Below are 18,707 nucleotides of genomic sequence, written 5' to 3' on the forward strand. Positions count from 1 at the left end.
AACTCCCAAACTATTACCAAAATTAGTTCAATATTTTAAGAAAACTTTGAGGGGAAGGGGATAGCTCAGTGGTACAGCACGTGCTTAGCATGCATAAGGTCCTGGGTTCAATCCCCAGCACCTCCAATAAATCAATCTAATTACTTCTCCTCTAACAGAAAACAAAACAAAAAATTTTTAAAAAAAAGGAAACTTTGTTCTCTTAGAGAAAGAATCAAATTCTGGTTTTGTACCACTTTACCTTAAAATTCATTTTCTTAATATAAGTTCAATCTTATCTTAGCCAACCTTGACCATGTACAAAACTCTCTCAGTATTCCTTTTCTATAAACCTTCCACAACTTTGTTTCCATATTAATCTGTCCCTTACTTTCTTTTCCATGCAGAAACAACCAGCTCGAGGACAAAACCACCTTTTTTCCTTTAACAAAATGCATTTTCATTCCTCATGCTTTCTTTGCCGAAAACACATGTCCTACTTTCCCTGCATACTGAGATGTTTCCCTTATCATTCTTAACCTTAAAATCTTAATCTCTAGTGAAAACCAAGAAGAAAATAATTGTAAACTGTCCTGCCAGTATTACCTGATTGACAAACTGATGTTTTAGTCTTCCCCTCCTAAGAAAGCAAAGGTAGGTAAACTTACTAGATCTGCCTAGCAATTAATGTCCCAGTGTTTTATCCTATTTGAAGTGACCCAGAGAGTGAATGAAATCTCATTTTAACTCGGTTTAGTTTCATGTTACCAAAATCTGGAGCTACTATCCTTAAGGCAGACATTCCCAAAACACAATTATTCCTAAAGAGTTTACCTGAAAGGTCTTCTCATTTACCTCTATTTTATTTACCTTACAAGTTTTGTCATATCGTTATTTTTCTTGCTGACAAACTTTGTAACAAAATTAATGTCCCTGATTTCTAGTAAACCTAGGTACAATAAAAGTATTAAATTTAATATTGATGACTCTAAAGACATATCTGTATTAATCAAACCAACAAGCTTAAGCTAACTTTTAATACCAGATATTAATTCAATACTAAATATCTCCCAGATCATGTGAACCCAAATTCATTCTGGCCAGATTCTTTTCTATTTCTGAGTATTTATATAAGCACTTAATTTCCTATAAGCCAATTAAATAGAGCTGTTTTACAAGTTAATTTTCGCAATACCACATATCTACAACACTACACACAACCTGCTAATCTAATTTTAGAAAAGAGAAAAACACTTACCACTGTTGTTTCCAGTAGACCCTGCAGGCACAGAAGACTGCCAGCTTTGACTGTGTGCTCAAAATTCAGTTTTGGAGAGTCAAAAGAACCCCAACTTGGCCACTTCAGGGCCCTATTTCCTTTAGTTCCCAATTAAGTAATTGCAAGCATACATAAACCCAGCTGGTATTCCCATAGGCAGCTGTTTGCATGGGAGCTGCTTGGCCTTTGAGGCACAATTTCCTGGTATTAATTTCATAGCCTAATTCAGATATGAGATGTGAGCTGAACAACTTTCTGAAGACAACGTGGCGGATTGCACTTGTGCTGTTTCTGAGTCTAGCTCCCAAGAAGTTACCCTCAGGTCAGTTCAACTTCTTTTACGTGACTCAGTTTCTACCTGTGACAGCCTAAAACTGTCATGGGTGCTCGGAGGACTAGGTGACCAGCCTCTGTCGCACCTCCCAGATAAGTAGTACTTACTTAACTGTTGAGGCAGGGTTCCCTATGGGACTGCTGCAGGTCACAAAGATTGATCCTCTGACACTTCCATGAGGTCCTCAGTTGCCTGAGGATGCCATGCGGCCGGAAGGAGCAAAATGTCTCTTTATTCTTTGGAGCTGAATAATTCAGTGTCTCATTCACTAGCAAAAGTTTTCTTCAGATTATATACCAACTCATTTTTTCAATTTAAGACAAATTTAACAAAAACCCAGCCACCTATGTTTCCCTGAGCCCCTCGCCCAGATCCCCTAGGTCCTGCCTAGGAAATGTACCAGTGCCCCTTAAGACTCCAAGCCTTAAGTGAAAACCAGCTCAAATAAAATTTTTAGGATCATTACCCAAACAATGAGATCCAAATATCAACAGAACTCATTGGAACACCTGAGGAATACTGAGAAGCTAATGGGGCTCAATGGGCCCATGCTGGTACCAAGCACTGGTTCTAGGTAGACTCCAGGTGTCCTCTGGCACGTGGCTCTGATATTCTGCCAACTATGCCAAGAATATGTCAACAAAAAAGTTAATCAGTTGTTCTAAGAAAGAAATGGAAAATTTTATTCGAGCCATATTTGAGGATTATAACCCAGGAAAAGCATTTCAAAAAGCTCTGAGAACTATTCCACCAGTTAGGAATCAAGACACAGTTATATGGAATTTGACACAACATTGTAAAATGATTATAAATTAATAAGAAAGTTAAAAAAAATAACAACAACAAAAGACAGTTATATGACACAAAGGGCTGTACATCAAATGATGTATTATTGACAGTTTACATAATCCTGATCTAGGTGTCATTCTGGTAGGTCATGTAACTCCTTATAAGATCAAGAAGGAATGTGATCAAAAAAAAAATGAATGTGATCTTTTAAGGAGCTGTCTTATTGATGCTAGGAGAATGCTGCTCTTTATGGTTGAGCAGGTGTCCCTGCTGATGGGGGAGGCTTGATCGCTGCACAGTGCAGATGCACAATGCACAGTAGGGGGAGAGAGGAGGTCAAAGGGTGGAGAATTGGTTTAAATTTTTCTTCTCTTGCCATAAAATATGAATTTTACTTCACATACCTGAGAATACTATCAGCCTTCTTCTGATGTAAAGGTTTGTCGTTTATTTTAATTTTAGATCCCTCTTGGTTTAAGATAAAAATATTCTTTCCTTTATGATATTAGGATGACAGTATTTTGTGAAGTACATATTAAAAACTGCAAACCCTAGGTTGGGCCCAGCCTTCTCATTTTTTAATATTACTAGTCCATGACCTTCAAAAACTTGACTTGATACAAGATAAGGATAACAAAAACTTGCCTTGATACACAATAGGGGTAACATTTTTTATATACTATTTATACATTAATTATAAACCATAGCAGTAAAAGCTTTCCGAACATTGGCAAGAAAAGCTGAAAAATTATTGGTCTTCCTTACATTTTCCTGAAATTCTTCTAGGCACTCAAGATGAGGAGCACTATCTGACACTAGAAGGAAAAAAAGAAGAAAATTTGAGTTTTTTTTTTTAATAGAAGATAAATATTTCTAACTTAGATGCTCTCATCTGATTGAAATTATTTAGATTCCATTTTATTGAAATGCTTTCAGCATAGAATGATAGATACACTTGATTTTCATATCCTATCTTTTGGACCTTTCCTTTATTTAATCTCTAAATATTAAAATATTAAGTACTAGAATCTTGCTTTAAATTTAAACAGATGGTAATCAAGGAACTGAAGAGCTTAGTGATACAGAACAGAATGCTTTTCCCTATCATCTTCCTCATATATTTTAACTATTTAAACTATTTTAAGATTTTTTTTTTAAACTGTTAAGTCAGTTTTCTCTTCAAAACTGTGGCCTCATTGCTAATTTCTGGCCACTGGATAAAAAAAAAAAACATTTCCAATGGAAACCCTTAATAACATACAACTGTGGAAAGAAATATCTGAAGTTGCATAAGTGAAATGGAGATCATCAGAACATGCAGCTGCTATTCCCAAAGTGGTATTTGCATGGCCCACTAATCAATGAGACTCAAGATCACAAACAATATGGCCCCAGTACGCAGCTGTACCAGCTGGTATATACTGGGAGCGAGTCTCTAGTGAAGGTGCTCAAAGGAAAGGAATGATCCAACTTTCTCTACCATAAATCTTGTCCTTTGTCCAAGGAGAAGAATTTCAACCATCAGATTTCCAGATCTTTTGCAGAGACTGCTTAGGAAACAAGGCCCATGACCAAAGCAGGGAAGAACAGCAAAGAGCTCTTGTTTCAAAATTTATACTGTAGATTCTATTTTAATACATTATCAAATACTATGACACTATATAGCAATAGAGGCTATTCAATTTGGAGGAAATTGAGAAGCTAGGTAAGAGGTTTTTGGGTTTGCCTTTTAAAATTTAGTATTCACTATCAGATTAGAAGATATTTACCTAAAGAGAAAAAAAGAAACATCTGTACCTGAATTAGATTCCTAAAACATAAGTTCCATTAGAATAGGAATTGAGTCACTAGGGCACATTAGGGAGCCAATTCGGCAGTTCAGCCGAGTGTCTCTGTCGGCTATAAATGCTTCAAGATGAGAGCACAGGTATAAAGAGCTAAGAACCATTTTTCTGAATTCCAGTAAGGTTACTTTAAAGGAAGGATTAGAATGATAAAAAAGAGAGAAGTAAATTTTCGTTTTCTTCTTGTTCACACTATTACCAAACATATATATTCCCCGTACAACAATGACCTTCTGGCCAGTAGCAGAATCAGTAACTAAGCTAACTTACCAACATGTGGGATTTTCAGGATAGGATAAATTTTTTAAATTTATTTTTGGGCAAATAAATTATCACATTCTGATTTTACACTTGATTTTAAAATCATCTACTTGGATAACTTACAATATTCACATTTGGGCAGTCATATCCTTTATAGCTTTAGCTCTGTTTTAAGTTCTCTAAGAGGGTAATTCATCTTGCATATGAAATACAGTGAACTTCAGTCTTTTAGATTTTTTAGCCACTGTGGCACTGTGCCATCCCAAAGACAAGTTACTTATTAAGACTCCTGGATCGTATCTATAAATCAAAACTACACTCAAAGCCTTTAGAAGACTACATCCCAAGAAGCAAGACTGGAAAAGAAAGCAATAGCTTGTGGAATGTTACTTGCCCTCATGTTACTTTATATTCTAAGTCAAGGAACATTTTGAGACGCTAGTCTTAAGCACCAATTAAGAGATGGAAGTACATACCTTCATAGTCCCTTGCTTCGTTTAGGCACAGGGAAAACATAAATGGGCTCTCAGGATGTTTAGGGTCAATATTAGTGAATATAAACTGCAATTTATCACCTGAAAAAAAGAGATTAAATTATTTAGTATGAGAATTATTTTATTGTGCCAAAGCTCTTAACAGAGATGAGCATTCTTACCGCCACCTCTGAGCAATATCTACACTGCTAGGTACATACAGTCACTTACCCAACATCTCCAAATGTGCTAATTACAAATTAGCTTCGAAATGCACTGTAGTTTAACTATCATCAAAAGCACAAGCAACAACAAGAAATAGATAAACTGGATTACATCAAAATTACACACTTTGTCCTCAAAAGGACACTCCAGAGAGTGAAAATACAACCCAGAGAATGAAGGAAATACCTGCAAATCATAGATCTGATACGGGTTTAATATATAATAATATATTAAAAAAAATCTTAGCAAATGAACAACAAAAAGAAAAACCCAATTCAAAAATGGACAAAGGGACCTGAATAGACATTTCTCCAAAGAATATATACAAATGGCTAATAAGCACATGAAGAGATACTCAATATCACTAATCACTGGAAATATATAAACCAAAACTACAATGAGACAACATTTCACACCTACTAGGATGACAATAAACAAACAAACAAATAAGTAACAATGCTGGCGAAGATGTAGAGAAATTGGAACCCTTGTAAGTTGCTGGTGGGAATGTAAAATGGTGTAGCTGCTCTAGAAAATAGTTTGGCAGTTCCTCAAGAAGTTTAGGCAAAGAATTACAATATGACCCAGCAATTCCAAGGTACATACTCAAAAGAACTGAAAATAGAGACTCAAATAGGTAACTGTAAGCAGTGTTCACAGCAACATTATCACAGCAGCCAAAAGGTAAGAATAGCCCAGTGTCCACTAACAGATGAATACATAAACAAATATGGTGTATATACAATGGAATATTATTCAGCCATAAAAAGGAATGATGTTCGGATACATGCTACAATATAGATGAACCTTGAAAACATTATGCTAAGTGAAATAAGCCAGACACAAAAGGACAAATACTGTAATTCCACTTATAAGAAATACCTAGATTAGGCAAGTTTGCAGATAAAGTAAATTAGAGTTTATTAGGGGCTAGGAGAAGAGAGGAATGGGAATTATTTAATGGGTACAGAGTTTCTGTCCGTAGTGATGAAAAATTTTGGAAATAGACAGTGGTAATGGTTGCACAATATTGTGAATATAATTCATGCCACTGAATTGTACAATAAAACAGAGTTAAAATGGCAAATCCTGTTATATATATTTAACCACAATTTAAAAATTGTGTTGTCAAACAAATTTGACTTTTTCTGCAGTTATCTGGACTTAAAGCCTATTTTCAAAAAGACCTCCAAATATTCACTAAAGAGTAAATACCTGGTAGAAATTCAAAATGGCAGCCACAAAGTAGAAATTCACATGCATTTTAGTTTTACTCTACAGCATAAAAAATTCTTTTAATTATAGAAAGATATTTTCAGAAACTCTGAAAAAAAACTAGTCTTGCATTTCAATTCAGAATGAAATAACTGTCAGTACATGAGGTTTTTTAAAACTGTTAACAGTAATGAGAGATATGCATGCCAAAGAAGATTTCAGAAGATAATCAGTTAGGCAAAATGAAATTTAACGTCTTGTCTCTTCTTTTTAACATTATTTCCTGACTTTGAGGACTATAAGAAACTTCTACTTTAAATCTAGAAATAATTTTAAAGCTTTAAAACTGGTTTTGAAACAAAACTAAACACAAAAAAGCACCTCAGGATAAAGGTGACTATATACTTAGAGACCAATGGATCAAAAGTTCAGAGCTGGACCTTATGTTCTCCTCTAAGCAAAGGTTATTAGTATTTCGTATTAAAAACTCATTCTGATAGGAAAAAAACCCCAAAGCCAAGACTAACAGATATATGGATAAAGGGCCCAATCTATCTAAGAAAGAAATATAATTAGTAAACAGATAGGAAAAAAAAAATCACATTTTCATTAATAATTAATGAAATGCATTTAAAAAATATTTTCAATTATATCTAGTCAACTGTCAAAAAAAAAAAAAACTTTAAAAAACTATATTCTGGCATTCATACAATGAAATGGCTACTCTTTACATTGTAGACAGATTGCATAAAGGAGTTTACACAGCAGGCCTGAGAATGCTATTCCCAGAACCAGACAAAGGCCTGCTTGTAAGACTGGTCGTTGGCTGGTGTGTCGGAGGTCACCAAGACCATTACAGATTTGAAGATTCACTAGGACTCATGACTCATCATATGGTTGTACTCAGTGCTATGATTATTCATATGCTTTAACCCAATTAATTCATCTCTGGGAATTCCATGGAAATTATACCAAGAAAATGGAGACATCTATGTTCACTACAGTATTTCTAAAACTGAAAAATGCAAAATCCAAATGCTAACTTAGAAGCAGTATATAAAAGCAACAACAGGTAAAAGACTGAATAAATTATGCTACACTTACGGAATGAATTATTACACCACCATTTTAAAATTGCTATTATGAAGGCTATAATAACTAGAGAAATACTAATCATACACCGCTAGTAAGAACAAAGAATAAAAATTATTTGCATGTTGGCAACCATGCCTAAAATACATTTATTAAAATACTAGATGATAAATAACCAAGGCATCAGTATATGTTAGGGTGATAAAAATTTTGTAATTTTTTTTCTACCATCTAAAAAGTTATTGATGTGATCATTATTTTAGTTGAAAATATTTTTAAAATTCTCTACTACTTAAAAAAAGACAGACTCTTCTCATCTTTGTTTTTCTTACGTTAATGTACTTACCATAGATTTTTCGAATTTCTAGGCCAAGTCGATCTTTATACACAACTGCTGATTTCTGTAGCCTTTTCAACCTCTCTTCATTAGCTTTGTTAGCACTGGAAATAGCTATGTTTAAAAAACACAAACACTGAATGTCAAATATTTTAAATAACACTCAATTAATGTTCATTTAATTAATTAAAAAACTTAAAAACAACTATTAAAATGATGCAAGGCAAATGAATCTGCTTACATTTATTACAGTTTCTACCTCTACCAACTAGCAAAGCAGGCTTCTCTTCACTCAAGTTGGAAGGAAAAACTGCATGAGACAATATGTACAGGTAGTGATGGAATAATTTTTGTTCTATTATGTAGTAGCATGAATAGGCCAAGGACCTACATGGCTAGCAGAGATATAAAGACATCTTGTATACTATTTTGCTTTTTTCCGGTTAGCCAAAAATGTATAAATTGCTTTATTGGAAAAACATTCTATTCTTTTAAACATAACTACTTCTCATAGGAGGTCATCCTTATTTCACGCTGGTTTCGCATTTTTGTTTAAACTTAGCACAATATTCCCTAAGTAATACTTAACAGATAAGAAAAATAATGCATACTTGCACACAAACTCTGTAAGAAAAAGTATTCACAAGACAAACTGCTATTTTGAAGAGAAATGAGAACTGCTTATTTTGTTTGTGGGCAAACAAAGCTCCTATCTAAAGGAAGCACCATTTTTTAAAAATATGGAAGTCTTAGACAAAGAAGCTTTGCATCATAAAAAGCATGTTTAATAGTTCCTGGCAGAGAATGTGTGATCAATAAATTTGTTGCATAAATTACACTATAGTTTCTCCCAGGCAAATCTTATTTAGTGAAATTGTCTGTCACTCTGCTTAATTAAACTCTCATATCAATTTCATTATTCTCTAGTTCCATTAGAAGTCAAAAGGACTTTTAAGCAAAACCCAAGAAAATAAAACCCACTTAGCAAACTTCACAGACACCTTGCAGAGGTGAGTGGCTGGCTCTGCCCCTGAAGTATGTAATCTACTTTTGGCAATGAACTGGGGAGAAGGCAAGATGTGTATCACTATGAACTGTCACCACTTTGAAATTTAGGTACATGCACCACTGGAAACTTACTTTCCTTCTTCCGAGCATATTCTTCCTTAAGATCCTGGATATTTGCAGTCAGTGCTTCCAATTCCTGCTTTTTGCCTTTTACTTCAGCAATCAACTTTAACAAATTATCTTTTTTTTCTTGAATGAGCTTATTTTGCCTGCAGATCTCTGTAAGAAGCACAGAGTATTAGCTAGAATCTATATGCACTGCCCAGCAACACGTATCTAAGATTAAAAAAGCACAAAATACTTTCATAAGATTAATAAAGAATGTTTTAATTGATAAGCATTTCCTAATGATTCAAAAACTGTAAAAGAACAAAATCCTAATCTACTCTTTCCTACTTGTCTTTGAAAATAAAAATGAGACAAAAATGCTTTTTAAAATGAGAATACTAAATAAATTAAACCAAGAAATACAAGATCAGATCATTACATTCGCAGCTTTCCTGTTCAAACAGGCACATAAATAAAACCATCACCAAAGACAATGAAACTCTAGAAGATAGCTTTACAAATGCTTTGAAGAAATAGCTAATTTTAATGCTACATAAGTGATTCCAGAATATACCAGAAAGATAGAAGAGGCAGAGAGGGGGTAGGGAGTCAGGGAGGAAGGAAAGAAGAAATCTCATTTACGCTGGCAACACAACATTCAGGAACAATCTAGATGAAGAAATATGTAGGCTCTGTATGAAAAAAAAAAAAAAAAAGCAGTATTTGTCTGAGACATACATTTGACCTGGATATATGAAGAAACATTTTAAGCTTCTAAATATTATAAAGATGTCAGTATTTCCCAAATTCACTTCTATATTTAATATAGCCCCAATGGAATTTGGAGAGAATAGAAAAGAACGTTCTAAAAAGTCACTATAAAATTTATCTGACGAATACATAGATAAGAATAGTTAAGAAAATATGGTAAGAAAAATAACCAGGAAAGGGACTTGCCCTATCAGAGTTAGCATCTGTGACTGTGACACTATTAATAGTGGTGTAGTAGTCAAACTGCCATACAGCTCCATTAAATAAAAAGACAGTCCCAGACAAATGTTGGTATATTTAGGAAAGTAATATGATAAATGTCATAAATCAAGAGTAGATTGTTCCCCAAACAGTGCTGAAATCCAAAATAAAATCCACATTTATTAAATATTTAAATACAAAATGAAATTTTATGAAATCTAAAAGGCAGTATCTGTGAATATAAAATTAACTCTATGGGGAAATCTTTTTACTTAAAGGCAAAAAGAAATCAAAGAAAAAGGCAGACTGAAGCAAATAAACTCATATTTGATTCAAATAAGCATAAAACTCCACTATATGCTAAATACTTTGTTCTTATATTTATATAAATTTATTTAAGTTTCACAATAATATAATTATTATTCAGGTCTTTCTTTTTTAAAAGAAGAAAAAAAGATTCAGCACTTCAATTACTTGCCCATGGCTGTTCACTAGGATGCAGTGAATAGTAAGACCTGGATTCAAACTCAGGTCTTAACTTCAAAGGCCACACTTTTGACCATTAAACTATTTTCCCCCAACAGGTTCCTCCTTTTTTTTTTCTTTTTAGTAAATGGGATTGAACCCAGAACCTCATGCATGCTCAGCACATGTTCTACCACTGAGCTATACACCCTTTCCCACCAGGTTACTATTCTTAATCTAAAGAAGACACAAATATACATTCCTAAGGAAAAAACAAATAGAAGAATGAACAGAGGAAACATAAAATGCAGGTGGTTAATAAATACAAAAGATAATTTAAGCACAGTAATCACAGAAATGCAAATAAAGCCAATAGCATACCAATTTTCATTTATTACAACACTACTTACAAAAATAATACCTAGTGCTGAGATGAATGCAAAATACTAGAGTTCTTGTGGAAAATATTTTTGACTTTGCAAAACAACTCTTAAGGATATTCATGTCCTTTGATCCAGTAATTTCATTTTTACAAAATTACCCTAAGAAAACAGTATGTGTGCAAGTATTTACATACAAAAAATTTTCAGTGTTATTTATAATGTTGAAAAACTGAAAACATCCTAAATGACTCATAAGTAAATTATTAATACAGAATATAATCAATAAGGTAGACTATATTTTCAAAGAATTTAGTAATGTGGGAAAATACTCCCATGATGATAAAAGAAAAAAATGATACAAAGTTACATGATACCATGAACACAATTATCTTAAAAACCCTCCATAGCACATGAAAAGTTACTACAAAGCCATTTTAAGTGTGGATCTCAACATTACAGGGCTTTTGTTTATTTTTCTGAATTTTCCAAGAATGTGGACATGATCACAATATATTAGGTATAATTTAAAATGAACATCTTATGAAAATTACCGGAAAGAAAAATGCTACCTTTTAAGGAAAATTAAGCCTAATTGTACTGCAAAAGAGATGCAAATTTAAAGTCAAAAGGTTTCAGTTCCTGGTTGGTTTCTCAGTTGTCACCCAAGGCCCTTAATCAAATTACATCTGTGGGGCCTCTTTTCCTCATTTGTATAATGAGGATATTATTGGCTGCCCCATTCCTTTACCCCACAGGGTTAGAGTATCCAATAATAGTGTGAAAAGTTTTAAACTATTAAGTGATATGTAAATACTCTATGTGTGAGTGTTTTTATTCTAACATTTGAAGAACCATGTTGATTTGTGCCAAATACAAAGGGAAGGGCCCTCCATATTGCATGACTGTTACTGTGTTTACAGTCAGCTGTCTCTTTTTTCTCCAGGGTCCATAGTTCGCTTTCACTGCTCCCTAGGAACCCTCCCTCACACTTTCCCTTCCATGTGGCAAGGTGAGTGTGGCACACTGGAAAGAGCACTGACATTCTGGCTGCAATTCGCTATCTTCTACCTTTAAAATGTATGATCTTAGGCTGATCTTAGGCAAGTTCCCCAACCTCAGTGAGCTTTTAACTTCTCCATCTGCAAAACAAATCTGTCTTGTACAGACCTCAGGATTTAAAATGACTGAAGAGCCTAGCCCACGGGAGATACTTCTCACTTTCAGTAGATGATCTTCCTCATCATAAATAGGAGGAACAGATGCTCTTATTTTAGGCTAATTTGCTCTCTGCGGCATCTTCCTAAAAGAGCAGCTGGCCAAGTTGCTTCTCAACAAGCATGTGGTAGTGAATGAGTTCCCTCACATCAGCACCCTCTCCTGCCAGAGGAACAGCGGCTCCTTCTCCAAGGCTCAGCCAGATTTCTCCCCCTCTATCCTCCCAATTATCCTCCTCTTTTTTCCCCAGCATTTACTTCCCCTCTGACTTCTTTCCTGCAATAAATGAACATATTCATTTGAGGGTGGATACCTTAAAAATGAAAGGAAAAGCTCACCCAAGTCACTCTGTCCCAGTGTAGCCACTCTCTTCCATTTAAGCTTCCTGAAAGCATTCCACACTCTCTCTTCATCTCCTAACTCCAGTGGGACCTCTGCCCACAACACTCCACTAAAACTGACTCTCACTTAAGGTCCATTTTCCTCCAAATGACTAAATTCCGAGAGAACCTTTCAGTTTTTACCTGTAAGACCTATCTGTCACAACCCACTCCGTCTTGGTTCTTCTCTTTTCTAGTTTCTGAGACTGTCTCTCTTTCTTCCTCTGCTCTCCAGTTGCTAATTCTGTCCCTCCTGGTCCTTTCCATTGACCTCCCTCTCAAAGTATGGAGAAGAATGTAACCCTGTTAGTGTGAACAAGGCCTCTTGAGGCAATAGGATGATCTGGAGAAAAATCACAATCCCTCTGAGTCAATAATCTCCTCAGTAAAATGGGAGTAATGACGATGACAATAACAATGACACCTACTTTGGAGAACTGTTAGGAGGGCTGAAAGAGATGTATGTAAAGATGTCAGCACAATACCAGGCGACCATAAAAACCCTACAAATGCTAACTACTATTCTTGGTTGTCTCTCACTCTACACATTCTTCCACAGCTTCCACCCCAAAAATACACTGGAGAATCCCAAATCTCTATCTTCAGCAAAGGGCTCTTTTCCCATCTGGCCTCCAAATCAATACAACCATTGCTTCCAGACATCTCCACCTGCAAGGCCCACAGCATGGTAACCTCAGTGTATTCACTCAACACATTGAAAAGGAACCATCTACATCTCCCTCCCCCTCTGAAAACACACTCCTCTTTAAGTTCCTCACTTAGTAAATGCATCACCACTGGCCTGTAGTCCAGGCAGAAGAAAGAAATCCTAGCCCACGTCGTGTCCTCACAACCAGGTCATTAGTCATGAGCCTACCTCCTCACAGCTGTCACTGGTCCAAGCCATCCTGTTTGCCTGAACTACTGCATTAGCTTGTTCCTTAACTGGTGTCTTTCTGGCTCACCATCTCACTCCCGTTTATTGTCCATGACACTCCCAGAGTACTTTGTCCAAAATAACAAATCCCATATTATATTCCAGTATTATTTCCAGTATTTATTTCCCATATTATTGAAATTCTGTAGCAACTTCTTAATTTCCTGAAGAACAAAGCTTAAACTCCTCTGCCCAACACACAACGTACTTCATCATCTGACCAGCCATTTCTCTGCCACTCCCCATCCACACTGCTTGAGCCATCCCAGAACTCAACAAGCTCTCAAGTTTCTACCACATCCCACATGCTCTTCCCTCTTCTAGAATATAATGCTGAATCTGATGAACTTTTCTATCCCTCCTCTATGGGACCTTCTCCAAGGCAATGTGACAGACTGCACATTCAGATCATGTTTCTGTTGATTACCGGCTGTCTGACCTTGAGCAACTTACATAATCTGTCTGTGCCTAATTCCTCATCCATTAAGTAGGATTAAAAACAGTAAATATACCTCCTGAGATTGTCGTGATGATTCAGTGAGGCACTATACACAAAGAGCTCAGAGCAGGGCCTGATGCAAAGTATACAAGGTAAGGGTTAGCTGTTAAATGTTCTACAATCCTCACTAGAAAAGTTATGCTCTCCAGATTCCATGCTCACTCAGCACCCAACCCATTATTATAGAAACTATTACAACTTATTGCAATTGTGGTTTTCCTGTCTGTATCTCACACTAAATTGTGAGCAGTGTATAGATTACACCTTATGCATTGTTGTCTCCTTGGTGCTTGGCAAACAGCAGTCAAATGTTGGATGAATTCATTAAACTTAGGTAAACTGTATTTCTGCTCCAGTATAAACTTACATTTTTAAAGAAAAATAGTTGATAATGCTTTTAGATGTTACACTATTTAGAACACATCTTCACACTACAGATAATCTTTAAGAACACATTTTGAGACCCATAGTAGTGAAAATTCAGTTTCAAACTTAATTTTTCAGCCCTACAGATTCTACAAACCAACCGTGTTTAAAGGATCTAAACTCAGTATCTCTCTTACATACACACGCACAAAAATGCTTTTCGTTTCTGCTGCTGGTTACAGAGGGAAAAAGAAGCAATGAAAGGGCACAGAAGCTTCAGGGCAGCTTAGAAAGCAAACATGGGTAAAAGCCTACCATAATAGCCTACCAGGTGTTCCCAATCAAACACCTTCAGTGGCAGATAACGAGTAAGGTAAATGATCAAAGCAAAGCAAAACAGAAAAACCTGTGGCAAATTAAGAACACATGTCCCCTGTAAAGACACTCTGACTTAAGTGTTCAAAACATGGTGCTGCTAAATTTAGTATCTCCAGTAGATTTTGGCCTGTGGCTGTAAGTCTGTGTGTAAGAATTCAATTAAAGCTGCCAATCCACTCTGGACAATGTGCAGAGTGGCAGAAAAGAGAAGGCAAGGACAGTAGTAAAAATATGAAGGGAAAAACTGTCAAGAGTATTAATCCTACCCCCCAAAAAACCGAGAGAACTCCAGCTTTTCAAACCCCAATCTATGATTTCCAATGTGTAAACAAACTCGTTTTTAAAATACATGGGCATTTACACATCAGTATAGATGAATCTCACAAGTATAATGCTCAGTGAAAAAAGGGACAGAATATATACAAAATGATGCCATTTATATAACATGTAAAACAACACTAAACTAAATACTGCTTAGTTCTAGAAAGTGAGAGAAGATGGTATAACATGGGATGTTCTATTTATAAAGCTACACGTACATAAATATTATTTTTATGTTATACATTGTACATATATATACATTATTTTACTTATATGAGGAATTTCATAAACATGTTAAAAAAGAAAAACCCCTGTGATCTGTTTCTACAGTTTGCCACATACGATTTTGATATTCCAGAAACATCTCGACCATTCGTTCTTCCTCCTTTAATTTCACAGACAGCTTTTCTGAAAGAGAAAGTGGAACTGAAGTTTCAATTCAGCTGAAATAACACTAAAAAACAAACAACAAAAACAGCATGTTACAAATGAACTTAAGGTACCTGCAAACGCTTTAATAGAGTCCTTGTAGGTATCTCTTAGTCCCACCATCTGACAGGAGGTGTCACTTACAGTGCTTTTGAATTTATTCCAAAATTCATTTATGCTTTTATCGAACAGTGCCAGTTCGTCCTCCACCATTTTGTAAGACAAGGCTACAAAACAAACAGGACATAGTATTTTTTAAGTTATTGAAATCGTATCAGCCACAGCTCCAATCAAGTATCTGTTGGCAGTTCGACCTTTGTTAGAAAATAGTTTGCAACTTATTTTTAACTCTGGATATTCCAAGACAGATATAACTACCTAGACTTAACTATGGTCAAGGGGCAGCACGAATTCAGGCCACCCTTACCTCCTAGGAATTCATTAGTAGTGTAACTGCACAGAATACTTCCAAGCTCTCTGACCCTGGGAAAATGACTCTGCCTCCGTTTTCTCGTAAGTAAAATTGGTGACGTCTAAGGCCCTTTCCAACTCAGACCTTTCCAATTCCAGTCTGGATTTGGAGGTCCCAGTTGGCGGGCCCCCTTTCATAGGATAAAACCCCACGCGTCCACCCTGCCTGTCCCTCCCCCACCCGCACATCGGGAAAAGTAGCGGTAAAATGGAGACTGCAGGGGAGTTTAGTGGGTTTAGTGCAGGACCTATACAAGCGACCGGGACACTCCGGGCTTCACTATCCTCCTCTGTAAAAGGACGTCCTCTAAGACTCCAGACCCACCAGTTCTCTGTAACGTTAAAACCTTCCCAATGACATAAAATCTTCCCAGAAGACAACTCTTCGGTGAAACGCAAAACCCCTAAGCCTAGCCGCTGCTCACTCCGCGAGGCCCAGACGCCCAAACAGCAACGAGACGCGCATTTCATAGCCACCGTTCCCGAAAACGCGCATTCCGCCTCCAAACCCACTTTCCCCTAACGCGACAGGAAGCTCCGGGAACCCAGTTCAATTCCCAACGCCGTCCCTCACCCCCGCCACTCACTTACCTTCTAGGGCAGGCCTGAGCCCGGCCCCCTGCCCTACACAACACCTTAACCGACGCCAGCCAACAGTCAGTCTCCTAGGTCGGCTTCCGCAGCCGCGCCAACTTTCCTATTTCAAACCTGGGGCGCCTTCCGCCTCCCGCCTTTGGATGCCCATTCGCCTTCTGATTGGCTGATAGCATAAGCTCTCCGTGGAGGGATTGGTTGAGCTAGCCCTCCGGAATTCTCGCGGGAATGTTGGAGTTCTGGGATTGGTAGTTCTTTCTGAGAGAAGGTCAGATTCAGCTCCGCTTCGAAAAATAATAATAGTTTTTGGAGGACTAGACCCACAGTCCATTCATCCGTTTCAAATAAAGGTTTCCGCAACAAATATAAATACTTTAATTGTATTCTGTTGCCAAGTATATACCCTCTTCTTTGGTACTACCCGTAGCTTAAATAAAACTAATTAAAAACAAAAAAGCTAATAAAAATACCGTTTAATCTATCTCATGATTTAATAACTCCTCACTGGGAAGTGGCTGAAATATTACTGTTCACTGGTTTCTAATAATAATACTTCCAAAATTTCTTGATTCTCTGTTTTTGATCCTGTAAATTAAAACAGAAACATTCAAAGGCAGTAGTACCTGGTATTGGTAGTCCCTGTCATAATAGAAACTCAATGATCAAAACTTCTAATAGCCAAGATTCTGGCTACCTGCTGTCTCTGACTGACTGTATTGTGGACATAAGTGAAAAGGAGAGGAGAAAGTCGGAGGGAATTAAAGGTTTCTATCCTGGATGTTTGAGAGAATGGCGATATTGCTGGCAGAATTGAAATTGTCTTCAGAATAGATCTGGTGTGTTGGGGCAGAGGTATTGTGGGGAGGCAGAAGCATGATGAGTTATAATTTCAGTATGTTGAGTTGGAGAGGATATTGTTGGGGATATTAACCAAATGTTTTGTAGGCAATTTACTTCTCCCATTAATTACACGGTGGCTAACTACTCCAACTCTGCAGTAAGACTGCTTGGGTTTGAAATCTACTCTCCATCATTTGCTAAATGTGACTATGGGCTAGTTACTTGGTCTCTTGAACCTCAGTTTCCTTTTCTGTAGAGTGAGGGTAATAATAATATTAATATCTTCTTCATATACCCAATGTGAAGACTAAAAAAGATAATAAACGCAAATGCCTTGGACTAAGTCCTTGTAACGTAAGTACTCAAAGTGGTTTCTTGTTTTATGATTTATATCCTACCTACTTTCCTATACTATAGGTTGTCATATTAAAACATACAAATAAGACTTTAAATAGAATAAATCTAAGTTAGCAAAGAAATAGAAAAATCGTTGCAATAAACACTAACTCTAGCTAAGGCCCCCAGTACAAGACAATCACACTACTTGTAGAATCCTGACTTTAAGGAAATACACATTCTGCTATGTCTTGATAAATACAGAATATACCTCTTCCACCCCAACTCAAACTGAATTAATTAATCAGTTAGGTAAGGTTATTTAGCATTATCCATTTAATAATTTGCCAATGTCTCACGAATACAACTTCAGTTTCAGCATAATGGACGCTAAATTTTTAACAATAACCAGAAAACAGTTTCAGTAATTTCTTTAGGCCATTACTAGTTCAAATAATACATTCTTTTCTCAGCTTGCAGTAGTGCTCAGACCATCTCTCTAATGCATTTCTGATGGAATCTGGATGCACATGACTGACCCACGAGCAAGATGGAAGAAGCCCTCAAGAGCAAGGCTTTGAGATATTCAGGACTGACACAAGACTGCAACTACATCTCCTAGACTAAGATGAACATTTTGTAGCTGACTCATATTTCTGCCCTCTTTAGTGGACTATTTTTCTTAGATTGATTCTAGTTATGAGTGAGCAGAAACATCCGGAAGGCCCTCACATAAGCAAATTCGTTATTATACATATACACACATCCTCTTGATTCTGTTTCTCTGAAGCACCCTCATATATACATATATACATTTTGTTTCTTCATTTCTCTATTGATGGACATTGTTGTTGCTTCCACCTTTTGGTTTTTGTGAAAAATGCTCCTACGAACATGGGTATACAAGGAATATTCAGTTTTTTATTTATCATAATTAAATTTTGGTCTCATTGTTGTGGGCAGAATAGTTGATGCCACTAAGCTAATGTACCTACACTAATGGGAAGTTTTACACTTTCTACCTCTTCACTAGTCCCTTCTCTGATTCCTCTTCTCTTCCCTAATCCCTAAATTTAGATGCTTCCCAAAGTCCTTGACTCTCTTTTCCCACCAAATTATTTCCCCGTGGCATCTCCTCCCATCTCACACAGATATCTCTAGGACTCATCCTGTCGTG

The 18,707-nt window shown here is 36.3% G+C and overlaps 1 protein-coding gene across 1 annotated transcript; it reads right to left on the reverse strand.

Annotated features, from left to right (window-relative positions):
• Positions 1–369: 369 nt before the first annotated feature.
• Positions 370–16,500, reverse strand: SPC25 (SPC25 component of NDC80 kinetochore complex). Its single transcript, XM_064484886.1, has 7 exons — positions 16,352–16,500; positions 15,364–15,516; positions 15,203–15,268; positions 8,969–9,115; positions 7,838–7,942; positions 4,963–5,061; positions 370–3,196 (listed from the first exon to the last, which is right to left on the reverse strand). The coding sequence occupies exons 2-7, from the start codon at positions 15,500–15,502 to the stop codon at positions 3,072–3,074; spliced, it is 681 nt and encodes a 226-aa protein (XP_064340956.1). The 5' UTR covers positions 15,503–15,516; positions 16,352–16,500; the 3' UTR covers positions 370–3,071.
• Between the last annotated feature and the right edge of the window lie 2,207 nt (positions 16,501–18,707).

Source organism: Camelus dromedarius, chromosome 4, assembly GCF_036321535.1.
Source record: "Camelus dromedarius isolate mCamDro1 chromosome 4, mCamDro1.pat, whole genome shotgun sequence".
Classification (NCBI taxonomy): Eukaryota; Metazoa; Chordata; class Mammalia; order Artiodactyla; family Camelidae; genus Camelus; species Camelus dromedarius.